Genomic DNA, 16,883 nt, shown 5'->3' with positions numbered 1-16,883 from the left:
GCTACTTAAGGTCTTTATTCACCAACATGGTATGACTATTCATTGACTTTGGTACAGAAGTATTAATGTGTTTGATTTGAGGGTGCTTCCCTAAACTCCATTGGGATTATTATGCAATACGTAGTTTATGCATGGTAGTACCTTTCTGAAATTAAAAAAAAAAAAAAAAAAAAGTGAATTCCAAAACACAGCTGGCCCCAGAGGTTTCAAATGATGGATTTTATATCAAAGATAGTTTTCAGTTTCTTTAAATCAATGTACCTTTAGCTGATACTAAAACGGGACTTAGTCAACATGATTTCCCCAGATAATGTTTACTTTTTAATTTGCTATTTTTGTTTTTGCTAGAGCCCCTGAAATTATTCTTGGATTACCATTTTGTGAAGCTATTGATATGTGGTCATTGGGCTGTGTGATAGCTGAGCTGTTCCTGGGATGGCCTCTTTATCCTGGTGCTTCAGAATATGATCAGGTAAGAGTGTATACTTGAATGGAAATAGAAATCAAGTATTTACTAATGAAATAGATTTTAGAGGAAGAGAAGTACTTACTAGTGAAGTTTTTAGATACGGAAAGGATAGTCTAATTAGAAAGGATTTTTTAAAGAATACAATTTTCTCTACCTGTTTTTTAGTCTGATGTTACATTTGCAATTCAACAATTAAGAAAGGTTCTTATTTCATATTACTTTAGATTGGTACCTTTCCAGATCTGTGATGATTTATTAGAGAGACTGACTTTGGTTAATAAATGTGTCTTGTGAGTTTTTAAGATATGAAAGTAAAGAAGGATGAGGAATAGGAATTTTAAGAGTGACCTTTGGCTCACTCAGAGCTGTTACTTCCTTTTATACATGCCATATGCTGAAGTACTCTCTACAAATTGAAACACATTGGGCCCCGGAAGCTGTGATATATACTGGGTCTCTGTAAAATACGAGGGAATACAAAGAGGGAAATCATAGGAGTTGAAAAGTATTGTAATAAATGGTCTATATCTCAAAACAAAGGAGCTTTAGAAAATATGCTGCAATTTCCCAAGGAGCTGGTCCTAAGGGGAAATGAAGGGAAATAAATTGTAAATTCTTATTTCTTGTTCTTTTAATAAAAATGGTTCTAACCACTATGCTGTAAGCTCTTTGAGGGCATAGACTGTTTCATCCCACTAGTATATCCTCAGCTTCTGGTCTGTGTCTGGCACATAGTAAGTACATGAGGCTTTTTAATTTTTTGTTTTTAAATTTTTTTTTAATGTTTATTTATTTTTGAGAAAAGGAGAGAGAAACCGAGTGCGAGCAGGGGAGGGGCAGAGAGAGAGGGAGACACAGGATCTGAAGCAGGCTCCGGGCTCTGAGCTGTCAGCACAGAGCCCAGCGCAGGGCCTGAACCCATGAACCGCGAGATCACGACCTGAGCCGAAGTCTGGTGCTTAACTGACTGAGCCATCCAGGCGCCCTTGTTTATTGTTTTTAAAGAAATAAACGGTTATCTGGAATTATTAAAAGGAAAAAAGAATAAAACAGTGTTTTTCCCTATTCAACCTAGAATTTTGATTCCTTGATCCATTTTAGATTCACCTTCCAAAAATTTGACACTCTGGGCACGTCTTTGATCGAAACATAAAAAATGAATTACTCATGTGATATGTAACTAGTTACATTGAACTTTGAAATTTAATCTCTCTTGTACCTTGTGAGAAAGAAGCCAGCTTTCTTATTTTACAATAAAAAAGTGTGAAGGAGATTGAGGCAAAAACACAGTTGGTTGAACTAAACTATTGATTCTCCTTTTTGCGAATCCGATGAAGTTAGGGATGTGAGTCTTCTCAGAAAAATTTGCGTATGGTATTTTGAGTACAAATTTAGGAGATTCATGGATCCCTAGTTAAGAAACCTTACTCTGAGCAATCACAGTCATGAAAGTGCCATCCCTAGGCCAGCCTTCAACTTTAGTAAACAGATTGGTACTGTAAATTTTCCTAGGAAGTAGAACCAACTAAAATTAGATTTAAAAGCTAAGGTATGCCTGAGGCTTTTTAAAATAAAGAGATGAACTGGTAGTTTTGAGGATTTTTGCCCAGTGTGCATAGATGTGAAACTGTGGGTGGTAGGAGGAAGTCATTTTTCCCATGTTGAATAAATGGGATATGCTGTTTTAGAGCAGGATTGGGGATAGGTTATCCTGATGCATCTCTGGTTATACAAAAAGATTTCTGTGGCAGGATCTCTGTTCTTCCAGCCACGTTTCTTTAAAACAACTTTATTGAGATATACTTTGTATACCATGTAAGTCAGTCATTTAAAGTGTACAACTCAGTGATTTTTAGTATGTTCACAGGGTTGTGAACCATCCCCATAACCAGTTTTAGAACATTTTCATCCCTCTGTAATGAAACCCTGCACCTAATTAGCAGTCAATGCCCATTCTCCCCTAACCTGTACCCTCTCTTGCCCCTGGCCACCACTAATCTACTTTCTGTCTCTATAGACTTGCCTATTGTAATTTATCATATTTATTACACACAATGTGTAGTTTTTTTGTGATGGGCTTCTTTATTAACATGTTTTCATCCGTGCTGTAGTGTGTATCAGAATGCCGTTACTTTTTATGGCTGAATAATGTTCCGTTGTATATATGTTCATCACATTTTGTTTATCCATTTATATTTTGATGGATATTGAGTTATCATCTTTTGGCTATTGTGAATAATGGTGCTATGAACACTGGCATACAGATGTTTAAGTTCCTATTTTCAGTTTTTGGGGGATATATAGCAAGAAGTGAATTACTGGGTTATCTGGAAATTTTATGATTAAACAAACTGTTTTCCACAGCAGTCATATCATTTTGCATTCCTACCAGCAATACACAGGGGTTTCAATTTCTCTACATCCTTGCCAACACTGGTTATTTTACTTTTTTCTTTTCTTTTCTTTTCTTTTTTTTTTTTAAAGATAGCAGCCATCCTTATGGATGTGAAGTGACCGCACAGAGCCCACTGGGGATTGATTCTCTTCTCTCTTTGCCCTTCCCTCACTCAAGTGCGCCCCAGGGGATACCTGGTTTATCCCCTCTAGAGAAGTTTACTTAAGTCCATTGCCCATTTTTGAATTGGGCTGTTTATTGTTGTTGAGTTGTAGGAGTTTTTACATATTCTGGGTATTGATCCCTAATTAGATATATAATTTGCAAAACTTTTCTCTCATTCCTTGGAGTTGCCTTTTCACTAAGTTGATAGCATTGTTTGCACAAAAGCTTTTAATTTTGATGAAGACCAGTTTGTTCTTCCTTTTGTTACTTGTACTTGTGATATCATATCCAAGAAATTATTACTAAATTCAAAGTCATGAAGATTTCTCCTGTGTTTTCTTCTGAGAGGTATAGTTTTGTCTCTTGCATTTAGATGTTTGAGCCATTTTAAGTTGATTTTTCTTTTTTTTTTTTTTCAATTTTTTTTTTTTCAATGTTTATTTATTTTTGGGACAGAGAAAGACAGAGCATGAACGGGCAAGGGGCAGAGAGAGAGGGAGACACAGAAACGGAAACAGGCTCCAGGCTCTGAGCCATCAGCCCAGAGCCCGACGCGGGGCTCGAACTCCCGGACCGCGAGATCGTGACCTGGCTGAAGTCGGACGCTTAACCGACTGCGCCACCCAGGCGCCCCTTAAGTTGATTTTTCAACATAGAATAAAGCAAGCGTTCACTTTCAGTATTTTGCATGTGGATATTCAGTTTTTCCAGCACCATTTGCTACAAGACTTCTTTCTCTGCTAGATCTTAGCAGAGAAAGCTAAGATCTTAGCTAGGTCTTAGCATCCTTATCAAAACTCAGTTGACCATAAATACAATGATTTATTTCTGGACTGTCAATTCTGTTCCATTGATATGTATCTTATATCTGTCTTTATGCTGGTACCACGTTGTTTTGGTTACTATAGCTTTGTAGTCGGTTTTGAAACCAGGGAGTGTGAAGCCTCTAACTTTGTTCTTTTTTAAGATTGTTTTGGCTATTTGGGGTCCCTCGTGATTCCATATGAATTTTAGAAATTTTTTTCCTGCAAAAAAAGTCATTGGGTTTTTTCTTGTTTTTTATTTTTCCTTGTTTTTTGGTTTTTGTTTTTGTTTTTGTTTTAGTAGTGAGTGCATTGAATTTCTGGAAAGTATCAGCATCTTAACAATACTGTCTTCCGATCCATAAATGTGACCAGATTTTTTTTAGGTTTTCTTTGGCAGCTTTTTGTAATTTTCAGAATATAGGTTTTACATTTCTTTTTTTTTATGTTGATTTATTTTGAGAGAGAGAAAGTGCGCACACATCTGGGTGAGCAGGGGAGGGACAGAGAAAGAGAGAGGGAGAGAGAGAATCCCAGGCAGGCTCTTTGTTGTCAGCACACAGAGCCTGACTCGGGGCTTGATCCCACAAACTGTGAGATCATTTCCTGAGCCAAAATCAAGAGTTGGATACTTAACCAGCTAAGCCACCCAGGCACCCCTACATTTCTTTTATTTCTAAGTATTCTGGGGTTTTTTGTTGTTGTTTTGTTGGCTGTGGTGAATGGAATTATTTTCTTAATTTTATTTTCAGATTGTTTCTAACGTATAGAAATACAATGAGTTTTGTAATTGATCTTGTATTCTGCAACCTTGTTGAACTCTATTACTAGTAATTTTCTTTCTTTGTTTTTCTTTTTAAAGGTTATTTATTATTATTTTTATTAAGTAATCTCTATACCCAACATGTGGCTTGAACTCACGACCCCAAGATCAAGAACTGTATATGCTCTACTGACTGAGTCAGCCAGGCACTCCTCTAGTAGTTTTCTGATAGAACTCTAGTTCTAATAGTTTTGATGGATTCCTTACAATTTTCTAACTATAGATCATGCCAACTACAAATAAAAGTAATTTTACATCTTCCTTTCCAATCTGGATTCCTTTTTTCTTTTCTTGCCTAATTCCTTTGCAATGAACCACTAATACAGTGTTGAATAGAAGTGTAAGAGCTGACATCCTTGCCTTGTTCTAAGTTTTAGGGGGAAAGTAGTCTTTCACTATAAGTATGATATCCACTGTGGATTTTTCATAAATACTAGAGCTGAGATTATATAGCAAATGTTTGTGAGTCTTTAAATATTAATTAGTTAATAGCTTCAAATTTGTTGGAAACATTTTAATTGTTTAAGATAACAAATGACATGGGAATGCAAGCTGGTGCAGCCACTCTAGTATGGAGGTTCCTCAAAAAACTAAAAATAGAACTACCCTACAACCCAGCAATTGCACTAATGGGTATTTGTCCAAGGGATACAGGTGTGCTGTTTTGAAGGGACATATGCACCCCATTGTTTATAGCAGCACTATTGACAATAGCCAAAGTATGAAAAGAGCCCAAATGTCCATCCATGGATAAAGAAGATGTGGTATATATATATACATACACACACACACACACACACACACACACACACACACACACACACAATGGAGTATTACTTGGCAATCAAAAAGAATGAAATCTTGCCATTTGCAACTATGTGGATGGAACTGGAGGGTATTGTGCTAAGTGAAATTAGCCAGTCAGAGAGAGACACAAATCATGACTTCACTCATGTGAGGACTTTAAGAGACAAAACAGATGAACATAAGGGAAGGGAAACAAAAATAATATAAAAACAGGGAGGGGGACAAAGCATAAGAGACTCATAAATATGGAGAACAAACTGAGGGTTACTGGAGGGGGTGTGGGAGGGGGGATGGGCTAAATGGGTAAGGAGCACTAAGGAATCTACTCCTGAAATAATTGTTGCACTATGTGCTAACTAATTTGGATGTAAATTAAAAAAAAAATTAAATTAAAAATAAATAAATAAAAATAAAATAAAATAACAAATGACAGTAATACTTTTTGCTTGTATAAATGTAAGACTTGTTTTTGCTGTATTATAAGCTATATGAAAAATAATATCTGGATGATAGCTTCCCATTCTACTTTCGCTTAATTTAATTCTGTAATACTAACATTAAAAATTTTTTTTTTAATGTTTATTTATTTTTGAGAGAGAGAGAGAGACAGAGTGTGAGCAGGGGAGGGGCAGAGAGAGAGGGAGACACAGAATCCAAAACAGGCCTCAGGTTCTGAGCTGTCAGCACAAAGCCTGATGCCAGGCTCGAACCCACAGACCATGAGATTATGACCTGAGCCGAGGTCAGATGCTTAACCGACTGAGCCACCCAGCCTCCCCTGTAATATTAATGTTTTAAAATATTTTTAGTGTTTAAGTGCATTACTATAGAAAAAATAGAAAAGATGCGGTAGGCCAGGAGATAAAACTTTCAATCTCTAGTAGTTCCACCCTTCAGAGGTAACACTATTAGGATTTGGCATATTTTGTGTTTAAATGTATAATTTGTTGATTTTCATCATGTATTTATGGATTACCTACTTTGGACACTGGGGATACAGTGCTGCATAAAACATTGTCCTTGTCCTCATGGAAGCTATAATTTGATGATGAGAGATATTAAGTAAACAATTATATAATACTTTTAGGAGCACCTGGGTGACTCAGTCAGTTAAGCGTCCAACTTTGGCTCAGGTCATGATCTTGCAATCCATGAGTTCGAGGCCAGCGTTGGGCTCTGCTAACAGCTCAGAGCCTGGGGCCTGCTTTGGATTCTGTGTGTGCCTCTCTCTGCCCCTTACTCTCTCATGCTCTGTCTCTCTCTCTCTCAAAAGTAAATAAACATTAAAAATATTTTTAATGATTTTATATATACAATAAATACATAAATGCATAATATGTAAATATATAATTGTATAATATGATTGAGATCCCTCCTCCCATTGCTACTACCCTACTCTAGGCTGTCTTGTTAACTTGCCTGGGTTACTAGACAATCTCCCTTTATTCTGACCTCTCTCCAGTTTTTTTACAAAGGATTTTTACAAAACACATTTGATCATGCTACCTCCCTGCTCTTCAGTGGGTTTTTATACTTTTAGAATAAAGGGCTGAATCCTTCATATGGCCTCTGAACCCCTACATGGGTTATCTTTCCCCTTTCTCTCTCCTTCTCTAGATTGATCTTACACCATTTCTCCTTGCTTTTCGTGCTCTAGCACCAGCGGCACCATTTCAGTACTGGTTAAGAATATGCTTTTTTCTAGCACATGCCCATGTACATACTGTTCTCATAGTCTGGAATTTCTGTGCCACCCATTCATTTCATCTAGTCAGTGTCTACTCATTTATTAGCTCAAGTGTTACTTTCTCAAGGAGCTTTTCCTCACCAGTCCTCCATCTAACTCAGGTTCCTTTGTGATGTTATTTTTATAGAAGTCTATTTCTTTTTTTCAGAATGCCAATTCAAACTGGAAGTTTGAATATTCGGTGTCTGTCTCCCTCACTTGACTGCAAGGTCTATGAGAGCAGGAACCGTGTCTGTTTTTAAAATCACCAATGCCTGGCTCAATAAGTACTTACTAAAAGAATGAATGAATATATGTGCTATATATAATTGTATTCTACATAATAAACTTATGGATATAGAGGAGCATATCTATTTGGTCATATCTAAGACACTGTTGATTGAAATATACACATTTTTCTGTACCTCTAAGAAAGAATGCTGCCAATTAAACCATGATAATTATCAGTTGTAAGATATATCTTCATTTCAGAGATGTTAGTGTAAAAAAATACGCCTCTTAGAATCAGTGAAATGTAATAATTTTTTTAAAAAGTGAGATTATTTCATTTGTAATCTGCTTTTTCTACTTACATTGTGAAATATCTTTATAGGTCAATAACTGTACTTCTTTGTTCGTTTTAAATGTCTGTGTTGTATTTTATTGCATAGATTTTATCCTGGATTAAAAAAAAATTTTCATCCTTTTTGTATGCAAAAGAAGTTCACATTTAAAATGTCTTTGGGGCACCTGAGTGGCTCAGTCAGTTAAGCGTCTGACTTCAGCTCAGGTCATGATCTCACGGTCCATGAGTTCAAGCCCAGTGTCAGGCTCTGTGCTGATGGCTCAGAGCCTGGAGCCTGCTTCAGATTCTGTGTCTCCGTCTCTCTTTGCCCCTCCCCTGCTCGCACTCTGTCTCTCAAGAATAAATAAACATTAGGGGCGCCTGGGTGGCACAGTCGGTTGAGCGTCCGACTTCAGCTCGGGTCACGATCTCACGGTCCGTGAGTTCGAGCCCCGTGTCGGGCTCTGTGCTGACAGCTCAGAGCCTGGAGCCTGCTTCTGATTCTGTGTCTCCTTCTCTCTCTGCCCCTCCCCCCTTCATGCTCTGTCTCTCTCTGTCTCAAAAATAAATAAAAACGTTAAAAAAAAATTAAAAAAAAAAGAATAAATAAACATTAAAAAATTTTTTTAAATGTTCTTATCTACATTAAAAAGTTTTTTTTTCCTGTTTTGCTAATGCTGTATTAGCTTCCCATTACATAGTTCCCACAGATTTAAGAGTAGTATCCTGCTGTTTTCTGATAGGTAGGCCAGATTTGGCATATAGGCCATAGTTTGCTGACCTCTGCTTCACACTGTTAAAAAATTGGCGAGGATCTCCAAGAGCTCTGTGTAGTTTATATCTACTAGTATATAGTACAGTAGAAATTAAAACTGAAGATTTTTAGAAGGAGTGGTGGGAAGTAAGATTTATTTCCTTGCTTACACGTTTCTAATTTCATCTTAAGTATAGCCATTCAAATATGGAAGAGGTGGTAAAAAAAAAAATTGCCTGTTGTAACACTCTCAGTAGTGAAGAGAAAAGCAAATCATCTCTTCTGTTGCTTTCTTGAGTCATGACAATTGAGCAAGCAAACAAATATGAACAATAAAACTGGGAAATTTTAAAAACATAAGTATATACAAGCACGTTTCATTAACCATTGGAGCAATGACACATCCTTCTAGAAATCTCTATACCCGTAAGAAGGGAATGAAAGGCAGATAACTTCTTAGTATTATTTTAAAAATAGTTTTTGCTTCATGGACTCCCTGAAAGGATCTTAGGGACCCTCAGGGGTCTCCAGACAAGACTTTGAGAACTGCCAGCCTTGTTCATAGTAGGTGTTCAGTAAATGTTGATTGAGTGACCACAGTGCCTGCCCTCTAGTGATGTAGGGATAGAGAAGCTAAATGAAGTATCTAAGTTTATGGTGTGAGAGAGAAGTTCTATGGCAGTTTAGAATAGGGACAATTGACAGGAGCTAGAGTAGCCAAGAAAGACATTTATAAAAATGTTTTCCAAATCTTTTAAATTTGATAATGTATCAACAAAGAAAACAAAAAAAACTCCTGGTGGGTGATCCATTGAATAGTTTGTTGAAAATTATTCTCTTCTGTCCTAGAAATCTCCTGATGTTTTCTGAACTTTGTATCAGAAGTCAACAAGGAAGCAAAAATGGTGGGGTACCTGGGTGGCTCAGTTAAGCATCTGACTCTTGGTTTTGGCTCAGGTCATGATCTCACAGTTTTGTGGGTTCGAGCCCCGTGTCGGGCTCTGCGCTGGCAGCACAGAGCCTGCTTGGGATTCTCTCTCCCTCACTCTCTGCCCCTCCCCGACTCGTGCTGTCTCAAATAAGTGAACTTAAAAAAAAAAAGCAAAAATGGTTACAAACAAAATTTTCAAAATGGAATTTTCCTGGTAAGTGACATATAGTAACGTGGCAATAACTGAATAAATATTTGGGAATTAACCTGTGAGTGGGTTAGCATATTTATGTATTTACAGATGAATTTCATTTGTATTGACTTGGCTAGAGCAGTAATGTCTTTGTGTAAAAGTTTTTAATATTTTCTCTTTCCACTCTAAATCAATGTTTTAATGATTTTGATGTTTCAGATTCGTTACATTTCACAAACACAAGGCCTGCCCGCTGAATATCTTCTCAGTGCTGGGACAAAAACAACCAGGTTTTTCAACAGAGATCCAAATTTGGGGTATCCGCTGTGGAGGCTGAAGGTCTGTCTCCTCTACTATACTACTCATTCCTGTACTCCTTACTCCCAACTTTTTAGTTATTAAATTCTTGAGGTGGAGGAGGGAAATGGGGTGGTGGTGGTCGTGATGGGAATGTATGTTTACAGGAGGAAGTACTTGGAAAAAATTATTTCACTGTACACATTTGATCCGATCCTTAGTTAAAAAATAAACTGAACGCCTGTTCACTTGTCTAAGGTTATTTTGCAAATGTGAACCAGCAGCTGAGAAGGGAGTATAGAGAATAGTGCTTCCTATTGAGTCACAGGAAGAGCTAGAGTAACCTAGCAATGACTGTTTTTTAGAGAATTCTCAATGGATGTGAGAAAACATAATTTTCTAACTCCCCACATTAAGGCCTTACATATTTTCTTGATCCAAATACCTGTTTTTTACTTCTGACCCTATTCCTTTAACTTGAGAGATCTCTTGAGTAATTTGTGTAACCCTGTGAGTCTCCCTCTGAGTCTGTTAAATAGTTAGCATTTGAAATAATTTCATTTGAATGTAGCTTTAAGGGAAAAATGATAATGTGCCTTCTTCTATGACACCCCTCAGGAGCGGTGCTACGTCATTGTTTCCACATTTAATTTAGCACTGTTGAAGGGGTAGTCAGGTATCCAGGTGCCATCTGTCCACAAGAAGATTTTCTGGTTGTAAATTACTTCCATGTTTGCCATCTCTGGTTGGCAGGGTGACGATAGATACTTGTCTCTTTGTATTCTGGTTTTAATTTAGAACAAAATGTGAGAGTGGTATATGGATGGAATTAAAAAAAATCTATTTTATAGACACCGGAAGAACATGAATTGGAGACTGGAATCAAATCAAAAGAAGCTCGAAAGTACATTTTTAATTGTTTAGATGACATGGCTCAGGTGAGTATAGAAAATTTCAGGAAGCCAGACATTTATGTATCTCTTTAATCGGAGACACACTTCTGTTGATTAATTATATTAAAGATAGATTCAATCTGTTATCTTCTAGTATGTTTTCATTTTTTAGAGAAAAAAGTTCATTAATATTCTGCCATGTATTAAAAGAACATTGAATTTTAACCAAGGACACTTTTAAAATTATTTCTCCTTTGCTTTTGCTTTAACTGGTCTTGTTGCCTGTCAGTATTTTGAAATACCGTTTCTGAAGGTTTCTTTCCTATTTTCTCTGTTAAATACATACTTACATAAGAGCTAACATTTGTTGAGTGCTTCTTATGTTCCAAATTCTGTTTAAACACTTTATACTTACTGTGTTATTTAATTTTTTCAACAATAGAAACTTATATATTTAAGTAATAATAATTGCTTTTGTTAACTTGTCCAAATTTTGAATGAAAAGACTTCATTCAGCTTTATTCTACCAACAAACTCAAACGCTACCAAATTGAAGATTTTAATTAGACTGCATAAGAAGAGCTTCCACTTGTGAAAATGATTATACTATAATAAAAAGGATTTCCTCAGGTTTTTCTCCTAGATCTGTATCTGTCTATCTAATCTGTCATGCAGATGTTTAGTGTCAGCATTCAAGATTAAGTGATGAAGTATAATGTTTCTAAATTTTCCTTCGAAGGTGAATATGTCCACAGACCTAGAGGGAACAGACATGTTGGCAGAGAAGGCGGATCGAAGAGAATACATTGATCTGCTAAAAAAAATGCTAACAATTGATGCAGATAAGAGGATTACTCCTCTGAAAACTCTTAACCATCAGTTTGTGACAATGACTCACCTTCTGGATTTCCCACATAGCAATCAGTGAGTATGGTCTGGGGTACTTGCCATGATGTGGTTCTGTGTTGAGTTACCATCTTACAGCTTAAATGGAGTGGTCACATGTGAGTGGCACTCCTGGTACTTGCATGTTTGGCTCACTGATGCTTTCCTTTCTCATTGAAAAATCATGAGATTAAAAATAAGATGTATGGTTTTTTTCTCTTTATGGTTATAAAAACTCTTGATTCATTTTATCTAAATATACTTGGGTAAAAATGTTGATCCACATTCATCTTGAGTTGTTTGTTATCTGTTTAAATCTCAGCATTCATTTTACTGAATCTTTAATCTCTTTTTCAGTGTTAAGTCTTGTTTTCAGAACATGGAGATCTGCAAGCGGAGGGTTCACATGTATGATACAGTGAGTCAGATCAAGAGTCCCTTCACTACACACGTTGCCCCAAATACAAGCACAAATCTAACCATGAGCTTCAGCAACCAGCTTAACACAGTGCACAATCAGGTACTTAATAAATGATTTTGGAAACTCAAACCTAAGAAGGGTAGAAACTAGTAACAGTACAGGTTGAGATAAACCAATCTTTGCTTTGGTGATCTTGTTGCTTCTTACGAATTTCTACTTGGCAAAAGTGATGGAAGACAGGGTAGACTGATAATACCTACCAGTCATGCGTTGCCAAAAATTAGATACACAGGCCTAATCTAGGCCCTCATAGTCTCAGGTTGTCCCATAAATGGACCCTAGCTATTGTACTACTTACTGCTGTTAGTTGTACTGACTTTAGCCAGATGACACTCTTTCTCTCTGTTGGAAAGGTTTTATATGTCTTGTTACATGTATTGAAGGATGTTTCCAATAATTTTTTGATGCTGTACATCAGATCCTCAGAACTTAATCATCTTGTAATTGCAAGTTTTGTACCCTTTGACCTTTCACCCATTTTCTCTCCCACCTGCTACCCTGTTCCTAGCAATCACCAATCTACTCACTGTTTCTATGAGTTCAGTTTGGTGTTTCCAATAATTAACTTTAAGAGTGGTTTTGCATTCGTTTGCCAAACGGTGATACTTATATTTGTTTGTTATTGAAGGCGTAAGCTTCCTAATTTCTTAGCTAGATCTACTTTTAAAATGAGATTTGGTGGTATCTCACATCCAGCAACTTTTTGCACAGAAAGAAGAGATAAGGGTTTATACAACCTCAGTTGGTACAGGACCATTTTTTTAATCTTTGTTTTCTTCTTCAACCTTACAATATGCCTTAAATTTAGAGATTGGGAAATTTTCTTGAGCAGAGAGTTATTTCAAAGACAGTTAATATTACATTTAAAACTTTAAGTTTTTCTGGGCAGATTCTGCACGTGTAAAAATATTGTTATTTCCATTTTATACCAGTATACAACTGTAATCCTTTTGTTTTCAGGCCAGTGTTCTAGCTTCCAGTTCTACTGCAGCAGCTGCTACTCTTTCTCTGGCTAACTCGGATGTCTCACTGCTAAACTACCAGTCGGCTTTGTACCCATCATCTGCAGCGCCAGTTCCTGGAGTTGCCCAGCAGGGTGTTTCCTTGCAGCCTGGAACCACCCAAATTTGCACTCAGACAGATCCGTTCCAACAAACATTTATAGTATGTCCACCTGCTTTTCAAAGTAAGTGGGGGAAACTGTTATATCAAACCCACAGATCTTGCTGTAGACAGTTCCTTATTGGGTATCTAGTTGTTTAGTTTTGATTTCTGACAGGTGTAAACTCTGACTGTGAAGATAACTGAAATTAACAAAGTGTATTTACCCTTTTTACATTGATTATTTATCTGACTTTGGTACTGTCTGACACATTACGGGAGTTCAGTTAACATTTTCTTATTTGAACTGCCCTGATATCAATTTCTTGCCCATTGAGACCTTCTACCAATGTCCTATATCTTGTATAAGCATGTATCTCTCAATATGCAGGAAATATTAAGCGTGAAGAAATTTGTTGTAAACAGAAGTTCTGTTGAATCTTGTTTCCTATATCATTCCATTATTAAATAAAATTAGCCTTCCAAGCAAAATATAATTTTATTCTAAAATGTAAAAATTATGTTTAAGAATGCAGAAACCTTGTGAGTTACATTCAGAAATAAAGACCATTATTTACTGAACTGAAAAATTCTACAAGTTGAAGTACTTGTGTGGGGAATGCATTAAGATTATCTGCTTCAGCTTATGAATCATACTGTTCCTGCAAACTCCTACCAACAGAGGAACAGAATAGCTGAAGAGGGAGGCTCTGACCCCATGTGTTGCAATAAGATTTAAATTTTCACATTCCTATCCTTCCTCATTTTTTTCATTGTTCTGTAATTCAGTCTGTCCAGTTCCTTTTTTCCTGAAATATGGGAAATGTGTTTATTGATCTGCTGAACCATTTAAAAGGGCACATTATTTTAGGGATATTTTCTGACGACACACTTGATTTTCCCAACAGAAAGTCAGAAAGTCAGGTTTATACCCTGTGGAAATAAACCAGGATTCAGGCTTCTTATAGCACTTTACATAAAAGCATTTTTATCTTTTTACTTCACTTCCTTATTGACTGTGACTCTCTTGTTTGTTTGGTTTCTGACAGAGTCGGAGCAAGCAGAAGGAAAAGAGGGGATAGGGGAGACTGAGAGATTACCGGGAGGACAGGAGAGCGATAGCGATGTAAACCAGGGAGAAACCACAGGGAGAGCGGAGGAGCAGATTCAAAACCCGTAAATGCAAATTTAGCCTAACTTACCAAATTATTTTCTGTGTATGCTGCATAGTAGTAAATTCTATACTTTGGGTTGTCATATGTTGAGTGATTCTTCTACTGAATTTAGCAAACTAGCCACATTCCTCCCCCTCATCTTTTCCAAAGTGAATCTCATGGGAACAGTTTTCAGATGTGGGACTTTGAAGTTTTCTGCTGCTTCTCAGATGATATTTATGACATGAGGCAGAACTTCTTAGTTCCTTTAACAAAATGAAATATAAACTGGGTATGGAGGGGAGAAGTGGTATAACTACTTTTGATGTAATTAGGTAAGTATAAGCTTTGGAAATTTTTTTCTCCTTAGGAAGTCTAAATAATCTGAGGAGCTAGGTAGAGCAAATTGTAAAATTTCCAAATCAAAGGGTTTTTAAATTAAGGTAATGAGGATGATGATAGTTGATACATACTACTACATGCCACATAATGTTCTGACTGCTTCTACATGTATTTAATTCACCCTCACAAACAACCCTAGGAAGTGACCCAGTGTCATTATGTCCGATTATACATGAGCAAATTGAGCATGATTCTCTCATCTGCCTAAAGACTTAATAACTAGTTAGTGGTGGAATTGCAATTTGAACCCAGGCGGTGGGGTTATGCACCTGGGGTTTGAACCCAGGTGGTGGGGTAGCTTATGCATTTTGAAGTATTCTGTACCACCTCTCAGTATTTAAACTCTGCTGTTAAGAGTTGTCAGTTGATTTGCACCCACAGCCGAATGCTGGATTCTGCCCAGCAGTCCTATATTCCAGGTTGCCTCCTTTTCTTTTACCATCTGCTCTGTTAGAAGATGCTATACTTAGAGAAAAATAGACCCTCATCAATTAGACAGTTTTATTCTTCCTCCCATACTTTCCATGGATTTTTATTTAACAAGTTGTATTCATCAAAAACAAAACAAAACAAAACAAATCAAAACTTTAATCATTTCTTAGTTCAGGGTTCAGGGAGAACCTTCCAAAAGTGTTACTTTTAGTAATTGGTTGTTTCCACTTGTAGTTTCCTGAAGAAGCTAGTTTTAAACTAGCTTAACTGCTGTGGTTTAGCCTAAATTACAATAGCAATCTGTTACTTATTTAGTTACATTTGTAGGTCAGTACTATAAATATTACTTTCTGTACTATTCTGATTGCCCAAAATAGATCTACGTTTTGCTCAGTGGTAACTATTATTCTGTAATTTTGTCCCCTTTTACTTCATTATTCTGGGACTCCTTAGGTGAACTTCTATCATGAACATTTCTTCCTAAATTTTACCTCCTTTGTTCCTGCCCAGTTGTAGGAGGTCTGTGACAATAATGTTGTCTTGTAGTGTTGTGGGAATTTAGACAAGAATTTAATGTTGCTTAGTTTTCCTATTAGATAGCATAGCCTTATGAAGAATGGCTGGCAGATTTTTTTATGTGGGTATCTGGATTTGTTACCTTTTATTTTTATGTAAGAAGCACTTTTAAAAAAAAGTTATTGTTAAGAGTGTTTTAATTCTGATTTGACTTGTCTCTCTTACTTTGTGTATTCCTGGATTGTGTTTTGCAGAATGAGATCTTCTAAAATACTTGTAAGTCACTGAAATAGAAAATTAGAAGACTTGCTGAAAACCTACAGTGTTAGAGTTTAGGAGTTATGCTTATTTGGCATCTCCGTAACAATGTTGAGAGAAATTAGCGATGGGTTAGAAAATGTCACTGAAGAAGATCTCTAATTAAAATAACATGTTTGTGTCCCCACTTAACAAAAATGCAGGAATTAGTGAATTAGAGAAACTTCCATTAGTGGGTAATAGAAACTTAAATTCTCCACATTGAGGGTTTTGGTAGGGCAGGTTTAAAAAGCTTTTTTTTTTTAATTTGTATTTATTTTTGAAGGAGAGAGAGACAGAACGTGAGCTGGGAAGAACAGAGAGAGAGGGAGACACGGATTCCGAAGCAGGCTCCAGGCTCTGAGCTGTCAGCACAGAGCCCGACACTGCATGGGGCTGGAACTCACAAACTGTGAGATCATAACCAGAGCTGGAGTCAGACACTTAACCGACTGAGCCACCCAGGCAGATAGGGCAGGTTTAAAAGGAAGTTGAAGTGTCTCTTCTCAACGCTTGACAAGAAGGAGAAATATCTTTGCTTCTGAATGAGAAATTCTGATTTGTAGGAAAGATTTATTCAACATTTGTGCTCAGAGCATAATGAATAAAAAGATAGACACGGTCACTGTTTTAAAGGCAGCAAAAAGTTCTTCATTTTCTTACCTCTCCATAGTTAGTTGCAGAAGAGCCTTACTAAAAAGCTGTCAATAGCAAAAGTAGATTTCTAAAATAAGTAGAAAAAAGTGTTTCTGTAAACCAAAATGACTCCTTTTTAATATTTTTTATCCTGGGTT

The 16,883-nt window shown here is 36.6% G+C and overlaps 1 protein-coding gene across 6 annotated transcripts in view; it reads left to right on the top strand.

The window, feature by feature from the left end:
- HIPK1 (homeodomain interacting protein kinase 1) overlaps window positions 1–16,883 on the top strand; it is a 52,286-nt gene that overhangs the window by 19,504 nt on the left and 15,899 nt on the right. For all 6 annotated transcript variants that reach the window (XM_047869696.1, XM_047869692.1, XM_047869694.1 and 3 more), the window contains 6 exons: window positions 349–472; window positions 9,851–9,970; window positions 10,780–10,866; window positions 11,561–11,745; window positions 12,064–12,226; window positions 13,148–13,373. In XM_047869696.1, coding sequence (XP_047725652.1) covers window positions 349–472; window positions 9,851–9,970; window positions 10,780–10,866; window positions 11,561–11,745; window positions 12,064–12,226; window positions 13,148–13,373 — 905 coding nt within the window. The remainder of the gene's footprint in view (window positions 1–348; window positions 473–9,850; window positions 9,971–10,779; window positions 10,867–11,560; window positions 11,746–12,063; window positions 12,227–13,147; window positions 13,374–16,883) is intronic.

Source organism: Prionailurus viverrinus, chromosome C1 (assembly GCF_022837055.1).
Source record: "Prionailurus viverrinus isolate Anna chromosome C1, UM_Priviv_1.0, whole genome shotgun sequence".
NCBI lineage: Eukaryota > Metazoa > Chordata > Mammalia > Carnivora > Felidae > Prionailurus > Prionailurus viverrinus.
This window is presented reverse-complemented; position numbering and strand designations above follow the sequence as displayed.